General features: G+C 39.6%; 1 protein-coding gene across 4 annotated transcripts in view; it reads right to left on the bottom strand.

Annotated features, from left to right (window-relative positions):
- The window catches only part of SH3D19 (SH3 domain containing 19), an 89,384-nt gene that overhangs the window by 11,491 nt on the left and 53,714 nt on the right, over positions 1 to 24,179 (bottom strand). For 3 of the 4 annotated variants that reach the window (XM_074823030.1, XM_074823029.1, XM_074823027.1), the window contains 7 exons: positions 22,677 to 23,666; positions 10,927 to 11,034; positions 7,635 to 7,747; positions 5,377 to 5,435; positions 2,779 to 3,043; positions 1,383 to 1,451; positions 16 to 88 (listed from right to left, as the gene is read on the bottom strand). In XM_074823030.1, the coding sequence (XP_074679131.1) occupies positions 16 to 88; positions 1,383 to 1,451; positions 2,779 to 3,043; positions 5,377 to 5,435; positions 7,635 to 7,747; positions 10,927 to 11,034; positions 22,677 to 23,666 (1,677 nt within the window). The remainder of the gene's footprint in view (positions 1 to 15; positions 89 to 1,382; positions 1,452 to 2,778; positions 3,044 to 5,376; positions 5,436 to 7,634; positions 7,748 to 10,926; positions 11,035 to 22,676; positions 23,667 to 24,179) is intronic. The other variant, XM_074823028.1, reaches the window with a different exon arrangement.

Raw genomic sequence — 24,179 nt, 5'->3', positions numbered from 1 at the left:
TTCGCATTTACTTACCTGCAGGAAAATCATGCAGGACTACAGCATGAGGCACACTCATGTCAGAAACTTTTGGAGGGTGGTTTGAATCCTGACAACAACAAATAAATCCAAACAGTTTATAAATCATGGAAGATACTAACATATTCTTTGTTAAGTACTCTGAAAGTAATTTTCTGACTTTGGACACAATGTTGTTCTAGTATCAGAGAATCACCTTCGGAGGCAACAGTTAGTATTGGTCACACAGCTACGGGTCTGAGTTCTGTATGCCTTTTGCCAGTGTAAACCAGAATGCATTTCACCAAAATCTACTTCTGAGCCAGTAAAAGGAAGGGAAGGCATGTAACTTTTCCCAGTACAGACAAAGCCTCAGCTATCTCAGTGGGTCAGAAATCTGGAGCATTGATAGCAATTCTCATTGTAAGGGTTGTGGCCAAATCTTGCCTGCTGCTCGGTACTGAGTACAGCCAGTTACTCTTCCTTGCTTGGAGAGAACACCCCAGCCCAACTCTCCTCAGCACACCCAGCAGAGGCAGCACATCTGCCAACTGCCAAGCATTTTAGAGGGCTGAGCAAGCCACTAGGCCTTTGCTTACAAGAAGATAATGCTGAGGGGAAATGGCAATTTTGTTGTGGGATCTTTATAAAGGGAAATTATATTTGAAATGTTGAGTCTTCTTCTCTATCCCACCCACTAGGAATTTTTAGACTGTACTGATGACAGTCACTGTGCATGAATTACATTCAAAATAATTCATTGCCTACAAAATACCCAACCAAAAAAGCCCAACATGGACAAAGATAAGGCCAGAATAATATGAATTACAACAGGTAACACAGAACAGATGCAGATTGCATAGAAATCTATTTCAGCCATGTAGGTTTCTGATAATAATCAAAAAGGCTGCTCATAGCTATAATTTATACTAGCTATTTAATATTAATACAGTCATGCCCTAAAACCAGGTTAGGTTCTGTAGAAGCAGAGAGAGGAAAATACTTTGAAGTCTGTATGTCAAAGCCAATTCACTGATATATCATGTACAGCACTTCATAAAACTACTTGTTTATCTTTGGCCCGCTCTTCAGATACTCAGCCAAGGGAGTGATTATCTTCCTATGAGACAGAGGAACTTTACTAGTTTCCTCTCCCTTCTAGCACTCCAAGTAATTACTGTTGCTCTGCCTCATAAGCAGTATATCCCTGTGCTATAAGGCAAATCACCATTATTGGGTTTTGTTTTGGTGGTTGTTTTGTTTTTATTAAAGAAACACAAGGATTTAATAAACTACTATTACTTTTCTCAGTGTAACCTTTAAAGCACTTGATACAACAGCAGTCTTGCTCATTAAATATTTATCAGCAGAAAAAAATTCCTCACCTTACAGGACAGTTCTCCAGTGTTCCTGGGAAGACAATCTTCCTTGGCAACTCCGTGAGGCACAGGTAGCTTGAACAGAAACAGAGGCAAATGGAAAAGTTTGTTTCACTTCTAAGCACCTGAAATTCTCACTGCAAGTGAAGATGGTCAGACAATGGAACTATTCAAAGCACGTACTACAGGTAACTAATTTAGGAGTCCTGGGGAAGAGGACAAGCTCCTTTGGAAGGCGTTCAGAATGGACTGCTGGTGATATGAGCTGCCACTTCAAGAAACTCAAGTGCTGTCATCCACTTTAAAAGTGTCTTAGCCACCTAACTGGTATCATACCATATGGTACATGATGTTCAGCAACACACTGACATGGAAATGTATTCATTTGTCATGGACGGCACTGGAAAAACAACCTGGGAGGAAAATTTCATTTGACAGTAACACTTGAGGGCAGGGAATTACTAGTGATCTGCTACTGAAAAAAGATCTAATCTACAAAATATGTCACACGCTTCTTATGTAAATAGCTGTGGCTACACCAGAGAGGAAGCAACATGCTTCCCTCATCTCAAAGCTGTTCCTACTATCAACTTGGATACATCTTTCTCTCTCTTTCTTGCTCGTCTGCTCCACCAAGGATCTAAATGCAAGAGTGAAGATCAAAAAGGAGGCAACAGAAAGCTTCCACTTCATGCTGAATGTTGATGATGTTCATGCTATGGTTGTGTGGGTGCTTTTTTTACAACAGCAGTGGTTCAAGCAGTCACCAGCTCTGATCACTGACCAGTTTCAAGTACCCAGGGAAAAGACTCTCTCCTTTTTATCTGTAATGTTGATCCATTTATATTTAATATTCCCTAACAACACATGCAATACCAAAAAGAAACATTTTTATAATAAAAAGGGATGGCATTGATAGGATGAAAATGTAAGATAAGTGACATTACATTCCTCACTCTTTGCAGGCTTGATTAAGCAAGGTAAACTGCTTTTTAAGTTCTAATGCTCCCCCAGTTTTCTTAAGCATTTTGACATATACAGGGAAAAACAATACACAAATGCAATTATTTAGCATCATTTTACATGCTGTAATAGAATTCAGAACTGGTGACTGTACAAAGAACCCCCCAAAACCAAAAGCTATGCATTAAAGATGTATTATAAATTACATATATACACAAAAATACATACACATATATCTATACTTTGCATGTATATTGCTTTCTCCAGATTACCTTACAGTACTTACTACTATTTATCTATTAGTATTTTCTAAGGAAGATTATGCTGATAGATGCACTTCAAAAGCCACATCATAGTAATCCACCTTACTGCCTTTTTCACTACTATTTTAAGCGGCACTGTTTTATAAGCAACAGTCTCGGAATATCTCAACTCTCACCATGTATTTATTGTAGAGAGGATGACCCGGTTTAGGTCTAGGAGGTAATGCTGGATCTGGACTTTTAAAGACTTGACTTTTTGTTCTCTTGGGTCCCAATCTGAACTTGCTGGGTTTTTTATCAGGAGCGATGTCAGAAGTAGATCGTGAAAGAGCATCTTTCTGGGAGGAGATCTTGGCTGCAGAGAGTTTTGGTGGAGGTGGCCTTCCAGGAACACCTTTAGGTGGGGGAGGTCGAGCAGGTATAATTTTTCCATCCGCAGGCCTAAAAATTGGGCAAACCATCAGAGAGATATGCATATTAATAAGCCTGCTTCCTCTTTCTCCACCACAGCCCTAGCTATAGAGTATGCAATAAGTAAACGTGACTCATGATGAGCTGGGCTGTAGAGTGTGTAGTATCTGAAGGTCTCCAGGAATACATGAACTCTTCAGATACTGGGACTGAATGGTCAAGTCCTTAGACAGATCCTTTGACTACGTATTTCCAAGTCTGCTCATCACTTTATCAACAGCCTGCCAGCTTTCTCATGAGCCCACTACATCTAAGCAGGATTTCTTTCAGTAATCCACCTTTAGAAACAGCTTTGTCTGAAGCTGCCTCAGGATGTTCTTCTTCTAGTGGAGAGCTTCAGTGAAAGCCCTGAGAAGCTCTGCTGATCTAGCTAGTTTTCAGGAATCAGCCTAGCTCATTCCCTGGGACGTCACTTACCTGAAGTGACTTTTGGGCCTGTGCTGAAACTCATGACATGTGACACCACTTTGCACAATGGCAGCAATAGCAGAATTTACCATTTTTATGCAACAGATGTCTACTGCAGAAAGAAAACACCAGTGAAAATACTCTAGTTTTCTGGCAATGCTGGAGTACCACACTCTCATTAGCGTACCAGTAGTTTAGAAACCAAAATCAGAGAATAGTAAGTGGCAGTAGTAATTTAAAAAAAAAAATTTTAAACCCAAAAAAATCCCTCTTACTACTAAGCATTGGTAAAAAAACCCTGCCTACACAGTACACAGAAGCCATGATTTTTAGAATCAGAGAGTGTGGCCAAATCAATAATTTTCTAATTAAAAATCACCTCTGTTATAAACCAGCATTACATATATAAAACTTTGGCTTCCTGTTATTAAGAACCCTGGCACTACCACTATTCCAAAAATACAATATTGTTTGATTGTTATTGGGAAATTTTCAGCCAGTTACTGCAAGTTTCTACTACAATTGTCTCTCTTTTTTTCATATAGTGTAATTCAGCATAATTATTTGCTCATGTGAATTCCGCAAGGGTCTGTAAAAATTATCAACCACAACAAATGTACATTAGCAGATCTTTGGGAGTATCCTTCTGACATATTTTCTGAATGTCATCCACCACCTGAGCAAATAGTGCTCCACTAATGCTGCTGGTAAGAGTTCTCTGTTACTATTCGAGTATGGATTATTTTTTAAATTTAAAAAAATATTTCCACTTCTGTTCAACTTCCACCTCTCCCCTTTCTTGACCTCACCCTAAACTAAGCATTTTTAGTATTGACAAAAGGGGACATTCCAAGTTAGACTGCATTAAATCTGGAAACAAACCAACTCATACATTTGTAAGACAACTCAACTAAACAAGAAAACCCTAACAAGCAATTCAGAGAATTATTACTGCTTACTTTAAAAAAAAATAAAAATCCATTTGAACAGAAGAGTGAAAGCACAAAACGTTTACTGCAGTTCCAGAGACCCTCGGGAGAATCAGGAATGCTGTTATGCTAAACAGAATGGGGGAAAGTAACAAGACCATAAGGGGCAATAATGAGGTGTTTCCTTGTGGGTGCAACCACATTCTTTCCTGTTAATGAATACTAATTATGATTATTGGTAGACTAAGTTTAATAACGGAAAGATTCTCTTGTCCTGACACAGAGCAAACTCTTGTGTTTAAACCCACAGACGTAGAGTGCAGATGCTGAGATAGCTGCAGTGCACTAGCTGGCCAATGCCTTATCTCCCTCCAGTTTGGCATTTAGTGGACCTGAATTTTAAGGCTGGTCCAGCTACTTTTGCCTCTGCAGACCTTCTTTCCTTTTGGTTTGAAAGAATAAAAAATAAAATAAATCAAGGTTATCACTGATTCTGCACCTTCATAGGCATTTTAGGTCTGAAGTGAACTGTATAAACTAGCCACTGCTTCTGGGAAGGTCCTGGCCCAGCATCTGCCCTTTTCAAGGCGGCAGCATCTGCCACCTCCATTCCTTCACCACTCAAACCCAGCCACAAGTGCAAGTGCTGATGATCAAAAGGTCAGCAACATGCAGGAGGGGATGTCCTTCGTTCAGCTGTGGGTGAAAAGGTTAAAGATGCAGAAAGGAATGACTGTCAGCAGCCACTGTACGTTAGCTGAAGAGCCAAACAGCTGTCCTCCTATAATCTCCCTGCTCATACCAATAATGTACAAACAAGTATTGATCAGCTAGCAACTTGGTCCTGCCTATTTATTAGTGAGCATACTACCTACCCAAGCCTAGCACTAGAGTTGGTAGTGACTAACTAGGCAAACCAACTCAGAAACACCACTTTTAAGTGAGTCACTGAAGAATTGCACTTACCTTGGGGGTAGTACAGGTTCTAGCTGAGGCATTCCACCCTGTTCTGAATGATCCAAATCCTACAAAGATTCAAAAGAAAAAAGCCATTTAAGCCTAATAAACAAAAATTATCTTGTTTAAATGGTGCATTTCTTACATTAAATTATATTATACAGACAGGAAAATGAGTTTCTAGAGGTCTGGAAATAAAGTAAAAAGTATTATGGTGTGTTCTAGCATTTTAAAGTCTTGTTGGACATAGAGGGAGATGTAAATAACCTGGTTGACTACCTGAATCACAGCTTAGATTGTGCATTAGGTATGATCCAGCCCTCTTTTCCTACTACGTGGGAGTCACAGCTAAGAGCCAAAAGAGAGTCATACAAATGTACAATTTCACTGCCTGTAGGATTCCAACTGCTGCAGTTACATTATTAATTTTGATTTAACTTTAACAGATGAAACAGGCTTTGAACAGGCTTAAAGCAGAAAACATGACATTGATGCAACTCACACAGGACAGCGTCTCTTGCAAATAACATTAGCTCTCCTTAAAGATGGCATCTAAGTATGTTTCCTAGAGATCTAACAGATAAACCCTGGTGAATCTTGCTTTGGCAGATTAAGGCATCATTCCTCCCAGCTGCCCATCCTGACCCTGTAGCAGAGCCAGCAGAGGGTAACATGTGCCGTGTCTGAAGGGCTTGGACCACAGTAATGGATTACCAAGTTACCACCCTTTCTGCCTCCTGCTGTTCACTTTCATCCCAGTGCCAGAAAGTAGTCAGCTCTGCTGAATGAGCACAGCTGCTTGTGGAACAGTGTGGTAAATCAGAGTGCTGAATCTGGGTTCAAAAGTATCCTTTTTGAATCAGTAATTTTAAATAGGTCTGAACAGTCTTGTTTACTTAATTAGGGATACATGTGCTTGAAACTGGTAAACAATTTCTGTGATTTTTCCCACCTAGAAAATACCTTGATGTATTTTGTGACAAAATTTTGACCCTTGATTAAGTCCCCAAATGAATGTTCCTGATTAAATGATCCTAATTAGAAAGAAAACAACCTGCCACTTTCAAATCAAATGGGGATGTTACCCTCATACCAAAAATTTTCCTCTTCTGTGTGAAAAGAAATCTGTGCCAAATGCTGCTTATGGTCACAATTTTTACTGTTGCTGGTTAATCACTTTCATTGACAAACAATACTAATTTTAGAAGCACAGAAGTTCTTACCTTTCCAAAGATAAGATCTAAATGCTTCAGCGAATTTGATGCAGTACTTTTCTTAAAAAAAAAAGGCTTCTGAAGCTTATACATGCCTATCACAATAACCTGGATGACACTGTAAAAGTTTTGGGGTTGCATTGCATAAAATATTATTTAACGTCTTGTACTGGAAATTACTTTTTCAGCATTATCCAGAAAAGATGGGACCTCTACGAATAGCCTCCTCAATCATGACATTTAAAAACCCCTTTATCCTATTAGCAGAAGTAGCCACAAAGACATTTGTTGGCAGCTGTCCATCTAGTGAGGGCTTTTGATTTGATTGGATCTTTTTACTGCCTGTAGTTTCCACAAGATTCTCTGCCATTCCTGTCATCACAGCACTCAATATTTGGAAATTCTACTGTCATTTTCTAGTTTATTTTAATTCCCTTTTGTAAATCTGTGTCAAAGGGCATACAGGATACACAGCTACAATGTCTACCGCTACTATGTGCTCAGGAGCAAGGAGCAGAGCCTTACTTTCCAAAGTAGATGGTTCTAATCAGGCTCTGACAGGACCAGTAGAAAACAACTAGAAGGAAAGAGCTGAAGAAAGCAAACTTCATTCATCTACAGAAAAGTTTCCTCTGCTTGGAAATTAACACAGACACTGAGAGGTACTGTGTGTATGAAGGTAAAAAGTACATTTCTAGAAGACTTTGACAATATGTCATTATGTAAGTCTCACGGGACTTTGAACCATTTTGCAGTGCTTTTGAAACTATAATGTAGAATTATCCTGATTCCAGCTACTAAATACAGAAAATTGAAGATAGATGTGATCAAAGTTTAGTAAAATCAACAAAGTGCTTTTCAGAGCTAACAGCAGTCTAAATTACCTAATGAAATTAGAGAATGCAATTAAAAGAAAAAAGCCTTATATTTTTGAGTAGTCCTTTTCATCCTTTGGTCCTTCAAATAACTTACTTTACAAATTCTTGAGAGTCACAGGAGATCTGTTAACCAAAGCAGACAAAGTTCTAATATAGAAAAACAGTTCTAACTTACCACTCTTTTTACTAGGTCACCACTGTTGGGTTTTCCCACTGTGATATCGGAGGTGTTCCCAATAGGCTTTTCAGCAGGAAGAGGTGGAGGGCTGTGCGGGATTTCATTTAAAGCTGTAAAAACCCAAAAGTTCCCAGATGAAAGTCTAATTAACAGCTTCTTTACATGGACCAACAATAGGTAAGGGAATCCACCTTGGTTTGGGGCATTTTTTTGTGAACGCAACTTCCTTCCTCAAAGCCAGAGCAGCCACTGGACAGGACCACTTAAAGACTAGTGAAGAGAAAAGGGACATGAAGGGAACATTGCAACCCTGAGGTTGACTTCAGGAGTACTTCCCATCCTGCATAACAGATCTTCACTTTACTCTCAGGACACCACAAGTTACTCTAGGGTTTCAGGACTTCAGCTGTAATATTTGTTGATATAATATCAGACGAGTAGAAGAGTTTCTACCCCTGGGAATGTCAGACTTATTACTGGATACCCTGAAACACCATCACCATCTCTCAGCCACATTTCTAAACTGGCTCACTTTTTTCAGCTGTCAGCTCCTGGAATATCCTTCAGGCTGGAAAACAGCTGAGGGTTATTTCAAGTAACCCTGAAAGATCAGGAGACTTGGATGGAAGAATCTCCAGAAAGGTAAAGGCAAGGAAAGAAACTGTTGCCTGCTACAAAATTCAGGGTGACAAAGAAAACAGAGATGGAAGCTCCCTGGTAGTCTTTAAGGAGCTAAGCAAATTTAGGACATGAAAGAGGAAACAGTACAGGTTCTTACTAGGGAAGAGTGATGATGTTTTCTGTCTCAGTAAAGAACACAAAAACCTGCTAATTCTATGATATTTGCTTTCAACATCTCTGCCACTGAAACCTGGGAAGCACTTGGACAGGTTTTGCCAGCATATTTACCAATCATTTTGTTTTTCTTGATTGGAACCTTTACACTGTAAAATAGATGGCTTTATATACCAAGAAAATTCATTTCATACAGAGAACTTCAGACACTTAAGCTCTTCTGACTTCCAACCAGTCTTGGAGTTATGTAAAAACATGTGTAGACAGCCTGGACACCTACAGACTGATGACAAAAAAAGAGGAGAGATTCTATCCAAAAGAAAACTTCCGATTGCTCATTTCATGAAAAGTAGTCTCAACAAAGAAAAAACACATAGGAAGGAGAAGTGTTTGTTTTTAACACCTCAGTTCCATTACTATGATCTAAAACACTGGTGTGATGTTTAAAAATGGATCAGTTCAAGGATAAATCCCTTATTCTTAGGACGAGGTCACAGTTACTGTGTTGGCAGTGACCAAACACGGGAAAAAAAAAGTTAGTGAAGTTCATCACTCTCCTAAGCTTGTATGATGGATGAAAAGTAAAAGCAATACCTGACAGTAATTGCAAGAGAAATCTTCTCTTATCGTACCTTACTGATATTTAAAAAGCACAAGAGATTTATTTATTCACACCACTTCAAATCTTGATATATACACAGATGGCCTAATTTCCACTTTATAAGACCAAAATTAAAGGAAATAAAGGAAGAAAAAAAACCCGCAAGAACGAGAACGCAGGTGTTATTTTCAGTGATTTCTAAGTGTAATAACTGAAGTGGAAGTTTAGCGCTTCCTTTCTGATCACATCTTGACAAAAATGCTAATGCTAAATGAGTGCTTTACTGGAGTTCAAATTCTTAAGCATTCAGCTCTGTCCCCTTTTCGGTAGTGCTGGGTGGGGTTTATTTTTGGTTTATTGGGGTTTTTCTTTTTGGTTTGTGCTGGTTCCTGACAGAATTATTCTCTATTCATACCCATGATAGTGAAAGACCCCTTGTACTGAGATTATGTGGCCCTCTTACAAGGTAAATCCTACTATATACATGTTATACCTTTGCCCAGTTGTACTCTTCTCATTTTTTAACTTTTAACAGCTTACATTTCTGCAGCAGCTCCTATCTGACAAAAGGCTACGTACGCTGCTTTCTTGGAACCTGCTTCTGTTCCTCCACATCTCATTAATCTTCCAGTCACAGTCTCCCATAAAGCAGTCCTTCACACCCCCCTGACAATTGTAGCTAAGTACAGTATGACTAGCAGTCTCCTGTGAAAAGTTCAATTACCACTAGAGAGCAGCAAGGGACCAGTTATCTACAAGTTCAAAAAAGAATCCAGCTCAGGGGGGAGAAAAAAAAAAAAAAAAGAAAAAAACAACTGTCAGGGTTTTGTTTTTGTTTTTAATGGAAATTACAGTTTCCTTTGTAGAGAAGAATTATGTCTTGGGTTCTTTACAGTATTTTGTACACATATTCTTCTAACTGAAAAAAATTATTATTTATAATCAGGTATTCACAGAAAGACTTTTCCTCATAGCTTTATCTTCAGCCTTCTCTGCATTTTTAACCATTTCCACTGTATTTCTCACATATGCAGAGGAAAAGAAAACCTAGTATTTTAGCACTGGGGTGGTGGTGGGGGGAGAAGGGAACTCAGGAAATAATGAGAGAAAATCTTAGGAGAAAAGCCACCTGGACATTTAGTTGCTACAAGCTGGCTCTACAGCTACTCAGTATAGTAAGACATGATTTTGAAATATGAGTTTTAAGAGCTATCTTGTGACATTTCTCCCTAAGCTTTGAGGATAAAACATAAGGCTAAACAGAAGCAAGTATGTACTTCAGCATAGAAACATCAACACAAAGACCTTGTGGCTCTGATAAATTTCCACTCTGAGATACTGTCAATGTCATTTGTAAAGATGTAAAGGATTAGAGGTGGAAGGCATTAGGGATACGATAACTGTCAGAAAAGTATAGTCAAGACCTTGACACAAAATTGAACACATCAGGTTTTTCATTCAAGTTCTCGCATGCCTTTTTTATTCCCTTGACTGCTACCAAAACACTATTGCTTAAATGGCCACAGATTTCAAATCTAACAAGGGTCAAGGGAAGTGTTTGTAGCAAAGTTTAATACACTAATATTGTTCCTTTGACAAGTGGGGGCCCTGCTCCCAGAAAGCTCAAGAGCAGCATTAAAATATCCCCCTTTGCGCAAGGGAGGGAGCCAGGTGAGGTAGATGGGAGGCAGGGAGATGAGAACATGACTCCCAGCTATTTTTCCCTCCCACCACAGCCCTTAGGTTGGCTCCTCTGTCTTGTCAAACTGTACCACGGGATTCCTTTGGCAGCTAATATGGCTAGTAAACAGCAACTCAATTAGTAAATAGTAAGTCCCAGTTAAAATGATTTTCTGACAGAGATTTCTCAAACAATTTGGAAGAAGAACTTACATTTCCCAGGTTTAGCAGGGATTCGGATCACAGTGGGTTTCCGGGCTAAAGCTGGTTGGGCTGTCTGTTCCTTTGCAGGTTCACTTTTGGTGAGGAACTGAAATGGATCTAAAATTTAAAAAACCACAAAATATTTAATATTTATTTGTTGAACACAAATCTCACTGGGTATTGCTTTCATTATTAAGGACATTTATATTTCACACCTAAGAAAGTAAAAAAAAAAAAAAATCAGGCTGATGCAAACAGCATACTCAGCTCTTTGTACAAATGTGTCTTTTCCGTACATCTGCATTCATAGTTGACTTAACACAAACATGCTCCAGATGCCTTCTGGAATTATATAAGACACTGAACAAGAGGAACTACATTGCTTGGTAATAGGGACCTGAAATCAGGATGGCTTTAGGAAAATGTTTTCAAAGCAGTTGGTCTAATATGCAGACATAGCTGTGAACACATTTGTTAGAAAATTTTAATCAATAAAATCTTGCCAAAGCTCAACAATCAGCACTGCAGCAGATAAAATGCCCACAGAAACAAAACAAAACAAAGCATTTCAATACTACTGATTACGAAATGTCTTTGCTGTAGAACAACTAATTCCCCGGAAGATTCTGCATCATTTTGTTGATTATAAACCTGGTGTCATGGGGGAGACTGGTTCAGACCAAGGACTGGAGTTGTGGTGGAGCTCTGCCCCTGCCTGTATTACTCATTCCTCTACAAGCCTGTCCAATCATCCCGTTGGTAAGACAGGAGCAATGTTTTCTATGCTTCATAAACTTAAGCACTGGTCTCTTATTAATAGGCATGGGAACATATGTGCATGTAGAAGGCAGCTGTAAAAATACTTGTACATAAATAAAATCCAAATCAATGGGTTCTTTCTCAAGTACACCTTCGTGTCAAAGAGCAATACTTCATTTATACCTCTTCTCTGTTGTTAATAACTGCTACCTTTTTCTCTGACATTACCAAAAACTGCAGTAAAATGGCAACGCTTAACGGTATCGTAAATGTGTAAAATAGAAATGGGAGAAGAACTCTGGACAATAAATTCTCCATGACACATATTCATAGCCTCAACAACTGAGTTTGATCTCCTCTGGTGGCCTTTTTAGATGTTATTTATGGAGTGTCAGAGTCTCAGAGAAGAAGTATGCTGGGCATCTCTTTAAATTCTTCAGGACTTTTTATAAAAACATACCCTTTCCCAGAACCACTGTGAAACTTTCTGACAAAGTTGAAAGCCCTGTATTTGATAAGATTTTATCTTCAACACTTTTAAAAACAATTTTAAAAATTATGTAATATGAAGTGATGATTTCTTAGAGATAATTTTGGGTAGTATAACACAATGCAGATCATCAAGGCACTAGAAATCTGTGTCTGGGAATATACATAAGATTTAAGAAAATCTAGAAATATGGTATTTATTTATGAACAACCTCATTAAAAAACTTTTAACATTTTAATTAAAAAAGCCTTGGCATTTTGAAAGAGTGGGGAAGACCACCAAGTACATCAAGCTCTGTATTTTTTTTTTTAACCAAAAATAGGCCCAAAGTAGCTTCAGAGAGAGAAAACACTGTGTAATATTGAGCTGCTGAATTACAGTGTAAAGGACTGCCCTCCCATATGCACACGACCTGGTGGTCACAGCTCCCTGGCCTCTGCTGCCGCTCCCCCTTGCCGGGCACTCTGCCTGCAGCCGGCAGCCCCCTCTGCCCATGCCCCCCCCTGCTCTCCCCATGCCCCCCGCTCTCCCCAGCTCCTGCTGCCAGCGCGCAGCTGTACCAACAGCAGGGACAACGTGCCGCAGGGCCCGTGCACGCTCAGCCCTGCTCAGCTGTCCGCCTCCCACTAGCCCCTTGCTTAAGGCTTTCTTCATAAGCATATCCATCACGTACAGGTTTGCCATGGAGGTTTGTGCCATGGTCTCTCTTGTAGTCAAGACATCTACCTGCCTACAGGCTCCCCAGAAATCTGCCTGGGTACCTTCATGTCACATTTTAATCATGAATCAAAGCACATCAATTCCTTTTGTCACACTGCTTGTACAACAGCTTTGAGCATGCACTTCAGGTAGAAAGGATCATGACAGGTCAATGATTTGTCTACAGCTAAAGGTATACAGGCTATAGTTAAAAGTAAGCTCTGTTACCATCTGGACAGAAGATGGCTTCATCACGCTGTGTCCAAAGACACTGGCACATCCAGAAACTAGGCACAGGCAACCCACAATGTTTTAGAAGGTAAAGGTAAAACTAACATCTTGTTTAAATTATGGATTAGCACTAGTCAGTAAAAGGTTTAGGTCACTGCAGTGAAAGCTGCATCAGAGCATGAATTTTTCTAGAGGACTTGAAAACAGAGACCACAAGAAGGGTGCAAGCATTCCATGAGTATGGTCATTACAAGCAACAAAAATCCCACTAAGAGCAATCCTGCAGTTCTAATTTTCTTTTATTCCTTTACACCTATGTCTTGCTAGCTACACTGCTAACGTTTGAATTGCATTAAAAAAAGATTTATCTAATCTTAACTCTTAGGCTGGTCTTCAGAGTGACTTTAGTGCAGCTGAAAAAGAGAAAAAGCAAAAGCAGGCTTTCTTCTCTATTTCAGTTATCTGGCAACTCTGTGACAGATTTAAGGAGTGACCCTGGCGAGGCAGCGGGGCCTCAAAGCTGCACTGGCCTGTTGGGAAGCTGGAGACACAGAGTGAGCAGAGAAAAGGTGAGCAGGGCTAAGTCCTGGGCTCCTTGACACAGCAGGACTGTAGGGCACATGCTGGCACATGGAACACCTCTCAAGGTAAAGTTCTGCAGAGGTTAAGGAAGTTCTGCATAAACAATGAAGAAACAATTTTCCAAAGCCTCCATCTTATAAAAACCTAGACATCGTGAGAACAAGTGGAAATGCTGTAAACACCCAAAATAATCACAGATCTGTATTCTTGTAAGTTTATGGGAGATTTAAAATTGTACAAAATTACTGTTTGCCAGCTGTTAACCATTGCTATGTGTAGAAATGGTTTTCTCGACCAGAGAAGTTGGCAGAGGTCTCTAAATCAATAAATCTGAAAAGTAATTTTTAAGTCTGAGAAAAGTCATTTCTAAAGCTGAGAAAACCATTCCATGAACCTTAGTTTTCCACTCATTATCTTATGTTCAATTACACTGTTGTCACCTCATAATTAGTTCAAAACTCATTACCTTGTTTGTGTTATTCCGTTCCCCAGTGTTGGGTTTGCAGCAGAAATTGGCTGAGTAAACGACAGTGCTGTTTTGTGCAATGGGACTGACAACATATCAAATTTTTATGTTGTTTAACAACAATTGGGCATCGTTTGAGCATAATTCATGGAGGTGTGAAAACAGAATTGTTAATATACTCATTTAAAGCTTCTCAGCTCAAGAAAATTAATCTGCAAGGCATTTTTGATAACACGTATCAACAGACTTTTATCGATTTTTTTTTATTAAACTTTTACAATGATGCTTAAAGCCTGTGTCTTCCTTAATCTCACTTTTCTACAGCTTCTGTTTCAAAGGTTTATCTGCTTGTTTTCAGGAAAGACAAATGAAAGCTGTGTGTTCAAATACACCATCTATCTTTTACCTGTTTAGGAGAGATCTTTTTCTTCCCTCTCACTCTCATTTACCATCCTTATTTAAAATACAAAATTAGGAAGTTACAGAACAAACACTAGGTTTTGCCCACATGAGCAAGGGAGATGGATATCTTTCTGAAATATTTATTGGTAGTCTTTAAGTAAGTGGTAGTAAGATGGTAACAGATACCTCAGCAGCAATAAGGGGAATCTCCAAACAATTCAGATTGGGAAATCTAAAAGCACAGAATAGTAATATCTACTGTAAAGATGCTCAGTCCTGCAAGAAGTACTCTCAGTACATGTAAGAACAATGTAGTATGAAAGGTGTTGATGCTGACATTACAACACTTGACACTACAAGAAGTATGCAACTGTGTCTACTTTCAATGTTAAATTATTCGGGACTATTCAGGAGTAGACTTAGTATGGCTTCAGACTTAAAATTGGAGCAGAGACAGGCAAATCTGCTATCATACCGTTCTAGGACTTCTTTCTCCCCAGCCTACACAGGTTTTTCATGACTAGCCCAGTTATTTTGGTAGAGGCTATGAATGGACTGTATGGTCCTGCTCCATTCAAAGATTTATAGTTCATCAGGCCAAGGAGATCTGCTTTACCTGATATGGCACATTTAGTCAAAGGGGTACTTGAGTGGGCTGGTAAAAATCACTTATACTTAACACCCTTTACATACAGGTAGCTTTTCCAATGTGGTTGCCAAAGCATTAGTTTTATTTGCACACCTGCTTATGCTGCTTTATCAAAAGCACACAACACTGGAGCAACCACACAGCAATTCAGAAAGTTTTATCTTGAGGATTATTTTTCCTCCCAGAAACATTACATCCAGATGCCACAACAGAAATTTCAAATTTCTCACACATTAACAAGCTCTTTTAAAGAGTTGTGCAAAGACTTCAGGACAGGAAGAATTTATCCAGCAACATTTATTGCTACTCAGAGCAGAGAAAACGTAGTGTACTACTTGCATAGGTTTTAGGCATTGTTCCCTGTTTAATGCTGACATCTGATGGATCACCACAAAAAGCAAGGCAACTCAAGGCCAGCAATCACTATTTTTGAGGAACGAGTCCAATCCAAAGAATGAATGATGTTTACAGGATACATGTGGAATTTGCAGAAGGAGCCTAGCCATCAGTATGACAGAAGTGCACAAGTCAAAGAATTATGTAGAGTTTGTTATTCTCTGGAAAGTATAGAAAAAACAAATGCTGAGAGATGCAACAGAAGATCCAACCTAAATGTACTTGTTGACAATACAAGACATCCTTAACTGAGCAATGAAATATCTCATCCACAGTGTTAGAAAGTTGGAGAGCAGATAAAATAAAACCTACTACTAGAATAGCAAAATTTCTTGGGCTATTGTAACACTTAATGGCAATACAAGCATTTATGGCGTGGAAAATGACAGTGCTACATGGTACAGAGACAGATACAAAGAGACCTCTCCTGAGCTTTCAGCACTTCTCTCTCAAACTGTGGGAATGCCCACACTTACTACCTGTGTGTATCTAAAAGCACAACCATTTGGTTCATTGCTAGCTTGTCCATACTAGTAAAGGTGATAGTAATTACCACCGACTTTGGCACAAAAGGACTGCTTATACCAGCATGAGCTATTATGTGAGAGTTTGGAGGCTATTCCTACATCATTTTGCTAGTTGAAGTAAGGCTAGGATAGTTCAGATTTCAAGAGCGTTCAGGAGGTCTCTAATCCAACCTCCTGCCCAGAACAGGTCAGCCATGAGGTCATGTTGTTAGAAATTGGTTGCATAACCTGGTTTAACTTCAAAAATTGAATGCCAGAGGGTATTTGGACATACAGTGGGTGACAAAAAACCCAACAAACTCTCAAGTTACCCTGGAGGTTAGGAAACAGCCTTGTCCATTCTTGCCAGATGAATGAATGTTTGTTCATTGGCAAGAGACTGAAGTGCCCCAAACAGTCAAGCTGAAAATCTCCAAAGCAGAGGATTGGTGATGAAAAGCAATAGGGCATACACAATCTTTTTAATGAAAATGTGAAGGACAAGGGAATTTATGCTGTTTAAAATATCTGTCTACTCTCTTGTAAGAATCTCACAAGCTTTGAGCAAAGTAAAAAAATAGTATTCTTTATAAACACCTCTTAAATAAGCATTTTGTTGTTCTTTGACAATCTTTCTGATCAAAGAATATCTCAATTTTAAATGTTACTGTAAAACAGAATTAATCATCAGAGAAGACAGTTATTATTAAGAACATTATTACTTGTATGTTATCACTTAACAGCATCTATAGACATGGAACTCAAAAGCAAATTCATTAGCATTTGACAACCTAAAGGGCTCCTCATCTATTATGTAGCTATGGTTTAAAAACTTTATTTGTTTCCTGAAACTAGATAGAAGGCTCTCTCCTGTGGCAACAGTGGAGTCACTTTCAAGCTCCTTGAAGGCTCCAATTTATGTTTACTAAGCAAACGCCTGTAGCATCTGAAGAGTTAATAGATGCTTGTTACCACTTCTGATGGAAATTGCCAACCTTGCAGCAAAAACAACAGGACACAGCACAGACCCATACCGCCACTAGTCCACCTCACAGTAGCATGTCTTCAGGTAAATCTGGTTTTGTTGGGGTTTTAAGCCAAATAGCAGATTAAAATGGATGAGACAGCTCACTCTTATGGGGATGATACTTCTGGCAGTAAGTAAAAAGGAGACAGGTAACTTTAAAATAACTACAAGAGTAATTTGAAGTAACACAGCAGAACCCTAAGAAAAGCTGTATTATTTTGAAGATATGTCTGCACTAATCTATCAATTAGAAATATTTCAGTCTTATTTTTTTTCCTTCCTGAGGAAGCAATTAAAAACAAGCAGCTGGGCAATAACCCCACAGCAGACAAATTTGGAGTTACTCAAGCAGCAGTTTTACTGATTTAACTACAATGTCACACAAATTCAACCATTCATACCACAGGAAGTAATAATACATATAAATGGATAGCAGCACTGGTTTGGTTGTGGTATTTTTGCCATACAGGCAGAAATGAACGTTTATACTGCAATGAAGTAGATAGATAGATAGATAGATAGATAGATAGATAGATAGATAGATAGATAGATAGATAGAACAATTAAGAAATGCAGTGGTCATATTACTGTTAGAATTGAAATACACTAATATGATGAAAATATCAAAAGAGCTGTCTCCTGCTGGTAAGCTAAGGCTCTCTCTGAACTACTTTTCAAAGCTTTTGGTTTAAATTGAGTCCTGCTGTATCAGGCATAGAGCAATCAATGAATGATATGCTGTTTTAGAGAGAGAGAAGATGAGAGAGAACAATAACTCTCCATATGCGAAAAGGAATGAAAACATTCTAGCAAGATCATCTCCAGGTTTTAATTTAAATGTGTGTTTTAAATGCACTGTTACCTTATTTTCTTTGACCAAAACATACATCCTCAGAACATTTAGCAAGCAGGCACACTACATGCTTTAACATAGCAACTAATACAAGTTATGGGTAAATTCATGGATCTTCTGAAGCCATGGAATTTACACTCAGTTCAACTTGCACTAGGATTTCATTTCTCTGTAAAAATGGATCAGTGAGAAGAGAGCCCACCTGACAGATTACCAAAAATTTTAACCTTTAACCTTCAGGAACTGCACAAATCCCTGTTATCAGCTATAAGAGAAGTGTAAAAATACCCCAGATGATCCAAAATATCACAACTGTCACCAAAGCATTAGCACCTCAAGATTTAGAGTCCCAAACATATGCCTTCACATTCTAAATGACTGACTCGAACAGGAGTAACTTCATTAAGATACAAATGGCTTTGAACATTATCTCTAGCCTTTGAATCCAAAATTATGGCACTTAAAACTGGCATCAATTTTGGCTGCTGATGAAAGGAGCAGTTCTACAGATTTGTCATTCCTGACTTCTCCTTCCTAGCACTTCCCTTGGGCCAGCATCAGAGACATGAGTTGGATGCAAGGTTCTGCCACAGTTTACCTCTGAATCTCAGAGCTGTTGAGCTTCCAAAGCTCCCACAGACTTCAACTGGCAGAGTGGATGCTGAAAGCTTTGAAAGGGATCTTGGTACCCAAAGTCTCTATTTGCACCAAAACAGTTCCCCCTCTTCATACAGGCTGGACAAACATAAAATCATTAATGTTTGGATAGGGCAAGTTGACTCTACTAACAGCTGTGCTGGTGGAGATGCTGTCAAACACTGATGAAGCCCATGGGATTGCTTGAGGTAAACTTGAAAGAAAATAATTCAGCTAGCTTTGGTAGTTAAACCACCAGTTAAGCACTGACAGTTAAACTGGTGAAACTATAAACTGGTTTGTTGCCAACACTGTTGATCTTAGCACATAAATAATATTCAAATATCACTACTGTGGAGATGGTAGCCTTCTGTTAAGAGGAAGCTGATGTCTTATGTCAGCCAACTAAATTGCTGTGGAGACTCTGAATTTGTTTTGCCTGTTTCACCTTTTCATTCATATGCTCACTTCAACTTCTGTGCCCTCCCCATCATCAACTGAACGCTTCACCTTCTTACTTTTGCATCAGGCATTAGCAGCAGCAGCAGCGATCAATTCATCCATTAGTCTAAGCACCAGACGGGTTTGTGCTGTATCACACAAAAATTAAGTTTTGTGAATGCTGTAATCTGTGATGCAACACTGCTCTTTGACAAACAAGCTGTTGGTGCTTAGTTTCAAACACCACTGCATAAAAGCCTTCTTCCTTTCCTAGGGTTGCCATAACAACAAGCAGAGCACTGTCATTTTGCTAAGTAATGACAATGACAAATATGTAAGAAATGCAAAGGTCTGGGGAACTGGGAGTGAGATTAGAGCTTCTCTTCCTGCCTTTACAAAACATTTTACTATGGATTCATCTTGCAAATCCTAAGCTGTTCCTATGGGAACATGAGAAATAGCTAGAGTTAGTGCTCCGTGTTGCCTCATTTTTCAGAAAGCCAGTGTTCTTCTTGTGGATGCTTTGTCAAGACATAGCACGCATTAGTAATGAAGAGTACGGGATATGATCTTGAGCTCACAAATGCTTGCAAAAATCTGGAATGAATCCTAATTTTACAGGGTAATAAAGTGATAATGCTGTCAGGCCTTTTTCTCTTTAGTAGGTAAGAAGGGTTTGCAGTAAAGATGCCATTTTATTGAATGAATAAAATCACAGACAGGTGACTCAAGAAGCCAGGAAACTATTATCTGAATAATTCTTCTGTTAACCATGAGAATGGAAAGTATTTTCTTCTTAATTAAATCACGAATAACACCTAGGGCACCAACCAGAAAGATGAAGGCTGACATTCTTATAACTTCATCATGAAAGCTATTTTTTCAGGTGATTTTCATTTGGGATCACTCAACCTCTGATTTAACAGAAGAATTAATGGTTTTTAATTTTTCCAGGCGGGGGGAAAGGCAGTCCTTTAATGTACATAGCCAAAACATCATGTTATGCACTTTCAAAATGTAAGTATTCTCTTTTCTTGCCTACTACTTGGAAGAGTTACACTTTCCCTGTTTATTGCACCTATTAATCAAAATAAAATGACTGAAACTACAAGTCTTACCCTAAATGCACAGAAAACAAGAGTCATCCCTTGTGCTTCTAACTTTCTTCTAAAACCATCACATGCACAGTGGCTGTTCCACAACTCCAGTCTCCAGACATGATGATCATGACTCTGTTCCAAGCTAGACACCGTCAGTCATACAATTCCTTGACATAAGTACGAAATGCCTCTCCACACTTCTGCCCCCTTCCAGGCTTGGTATAGCTTCTGTGGAGTTCCTGGAATCTGTCAGTCCAAGAAAAAATGGACTTGTATCCATGTTGAGCTAATCACTTCTCCTGCAGGATCTTCTGTTGCCTTATTTCAGCACTTTCATAAGCTCCCCTGAGATCTATATGTCCATACATACCTATCTTAACAGTTTAGGGCTTTAAGGGACTTTCTACATCTACCTCGGGGTTTTTATGCCAATCCAGAGGAGAAACACTAACAAAATGGAACCTCATTTAACAATATAATCCACAAACTCTGAAGAAACTGCATTTGTTAACAATGATTAATATAGATTTACTGTGACAACTACACAGTATCTATGCTTCTCTTTTCAGAAAGCTGAGATGTTTAATGATAAATGACGATAAAAAAATAATATTAAAAAATCACAGCTAGTTCCTTAAACAAGCATTTTGTATGACACATCATCAACTGTCTGGATGGCCGGGCCCAGAGAGTTGTGGTGAACGGAGTTAAATCCGGTTGGAGGTTGGTCACGAGTGGTGTCCCCCAGGGCTCGGTTTTGGGGCCACTCCTGTTCAACATCTTTATTGATGATCTAGATGAGGGGATCGAATGCACCCTCAGTAAGTTTGCAGATGACACCAAGTTGGGTGGGAGTGTTGATCTGCTCGAGGGTAGGGAGGCTCTGCAGAGAGATCTGGACAGGCTGGAGCGATGGGCCAAGGCCAACTGTATGAAGTTAAATAAGGCCAAATACCGGGTGCTGCACTTGGGCCACAACAACCCCCAGCAGCGCTACAGGCTTGGGGAGGAGTGGCTGGAGAGCTGCCAGTCAGAGAGGGACCTGGGGGTGTTGATTGACAGCCAGCTGAACATGAGCCAGCAGTGTGCCCAGGTGGCCAAGAAGGCCAATGGTATCCTGGCTTGTATCAGAAATAGCGTGGCCAGCAGGGACAGGGAAGTGATCTTACCCCTGGACTCGGCACTGGTGAGGCCGCACCTCGATGACTGTGTTCAGTTTTGGGCCCCTCACTACAAAAAGGACATTGAATTCCTCGAGCGTGTCCAGAGAAGGGCAACGAAGCTGGTGAAGGGTCTGGAGCACATGTCGTATGAGGAGCGGCTGAGGGAACTGGGGTTGTTTAGTCTGGAGAAGAGGAGGCTGAGGGGAGACCTCATCGCCCTCTACAACTACCTGAAAGGAGGTTGCAGAGAGCTGGGGATGAGTCTCTTTAACCAAATAACAAGCGATAGGACAAGAGGGAATGGCCTCAAGTTGCGCCAGGGAAGGTTTAGACTAGATGTCAGGAAGTATTTCTTTACAGAACGGGTTATTAGGCAGTGGAATGGATTGCCCAGGGAGGTGGTGGAGTCCTCATCCCTGGAGGTGTTTAAGAGTCGGGTCGACATAGCGCTGAGAGATATGGTGTAGATGGGAACTGGCAGTGCTAGGTTAATGGTTGGACTAGATGATCTTCAAGGTCCTTTCCAACCTAGTTGATTCTGTGATTCTGTGATCTGTTTTAAAGCAGAACTCTCCCTGGATTTCAATGGGGCTGGTAAGCTAAATCGGGACATACGTGAATATTAAAAGGGAAAAACCTATTGCTGTAAAATTTAATTACAGCCAACACCCACCTGTGTCTTCAACTACCTAAAACAGCATAAAAACAAAACAAAAAAAATCGACCCCAAATGACAATGGAATCAAACAAGGTTTATGAAAGGGATGTAGCTGCGGTAATTAATCTGTCCATGTGAAATAATTATTTTCACTTCCTAGAAAAAAACTGAAGTTGCTCAACAAGAATATAGTCGCATGACAAGACAAAACACAAGGCTAGGAAAGAGAAAATAAGTAGACACTGGTGGGATGAGCAGAGTATCCCACTATGTTTGATCACAAGTTTCCCTAAACGCAACAAACGTTGCTGACTTCTCTAGATGACTAGGTTTCCACTACAGAACTTCAGGCACTCAAATAAATTAGTCAGATTAGATGGCAAGAGAGAAGATGTCCCAAGTTCCCCAGAGAGAAATGTGATACACTCTGGGGGTGACGTCTAGTGTATAACATCAAGTCTTTTATCATAATTTTAGTAATCATGTAATAAATCCAGCAGGCAAGTTCTGAGATTTATATAGCCTTGAAACCTCCTGAGTCTCAAAATCCAAGTAATTTCATAGTGATCTTGACATAATAGAAAACCAAGAATTTCACATACACACATAAATCCCATCAAGACAGGTAGTCATAACTCACACAGGATCATACACCTGTACAAAATAACCACAGTGACAGTTTAAAAAAAATTTCTCCTTACCTGCTGCTGCTTCAGAACTGATGCTATCTTTAACTACACTAGCTGGATTTAGGGTCAAAACATCATCATCAAAACTGATCAGATCTCCTTCTACACTTTTATTTTGCAAAGCAGGTGCTGAGGAGTTGGCTGCAGGTGACAATTCCCCCAGAGACTTGAAAACTTTTTCTTGGGCAGATACAGAAGCCCTTGGGGGAGCAGCAATCGGTTTTAGTGGGGCCAAAGAAAGGGCAGGATTTTCTACGTAATGTGATTTTTTAGGAACGAGAGGCCTTGGAGCAGGAACAGGAAATTTCTTTTGTCCATCGTTGTTCTCTGCAACTGATCCACTCTTTGCATCAAGAAAATCACTACTACTACTTTTAACGAGGCCAGGTTTTGGCTTCTTTGGCAGTTCAGGTTTGGTTACAACATTGCTCCCAACTACTTCAGGTTGAGGCTGCAATTCCTTGGAAGGTGTTGATTTGCTTTCTGTCCATGCATCCCAGTCTCCTGAAATTCTGCTTACTCCTGGCTTTGGAGCAACTACTGGCTTCTTTGCAGTAACAGGTCTTGGGGCAAATGAACGAGGGGCAATTTCTGGCTTTTTTGATAATCCTGAGGTATCAGTAGTTCCTTGCGATTCAAAAACTTTGATCCTTGAAACAATACTATTTTGGCTCTTTTCTGTACTCATGCTGTCCATCACCAAGTGATTGTCTAGTAAGCTATCATCTAAGAGGGGTGACTGCTGAATTGAAGGTTGCTGCCTTTTTGTAGTAGACTGGTTCACTTCTCCATTGTCTATCTTACTTTCAGTACTTTTAATCACAGGTCTGAGATTGCTTCTTGATCTTGGCTTTGGCACAGGACATATCACAGCATTGGGATTTTCTTGGCACCGCTGACCCTCAGAAATTTCAAAGACTATTAAGGGATTCTCATTTTCTGAAGGAGACCTATTCAGGAGAGATGCAGAAGGCCTAGGAGGTTTAAGAGGACTCTGCCCTGCTAACAGAAAAAAAAAAGGCTTTGGTTATCTATTCCGGAACACTTTATTTATGTTATTTTTTTGCCAGCCATCAGGATGGTAAACATGATGGTTTTCAATTCAGAACTTACTGCTGCTTGTGAAACTGCAGTTCTCTTTCTAACAAGATGAATGAAAAAATATACAAACTCTAGGAAGAAGCTGAAGATTGCTGAAATACATGGTATCTACACGCTGTGAGTTCATAACTACTTGTCAGCTCACAGCATGAGGGGCATGCAGGCAACATCTAGACCAAAGAAAAGTAGAACAACTTTCCCAGCTTGGTTGGCACAGTTTTCAGTCTGAACATATAACACTGCTTCTATTCTGACTGGACATCTGAGCTCCTCTGGCCCCAAAGCAATTGCCATTATGGCTGAATCGAGAAAAACTGTTAAGATTTAATTATAGTCTGACCGTGAATGCAATGGTAGTTCTTCAGAAAAGAGGATTTTTCCAGAAATTTACAGCAGTAATCATTCACAGAAATG

This window comes from Strix aluco, chromosome 4 (assembly GCF_031877795.1).
Source record: "Strix aluco isolate bStrAlu1 chromosome 4, bStrAlu1.hap1, whole genome shotgun sequence".
Classification (NCBI taxonomy): Eukaryota; Metazoa; Chordata; class Aves; order Strigiformes; family Strigidae; genus Strix; species Strix aluco.
The sequence above is the reverse complement of the archived record's forward strand: the minus strand, read 5'-3'. Positions and strand labels throughout refer to the sequence as shown.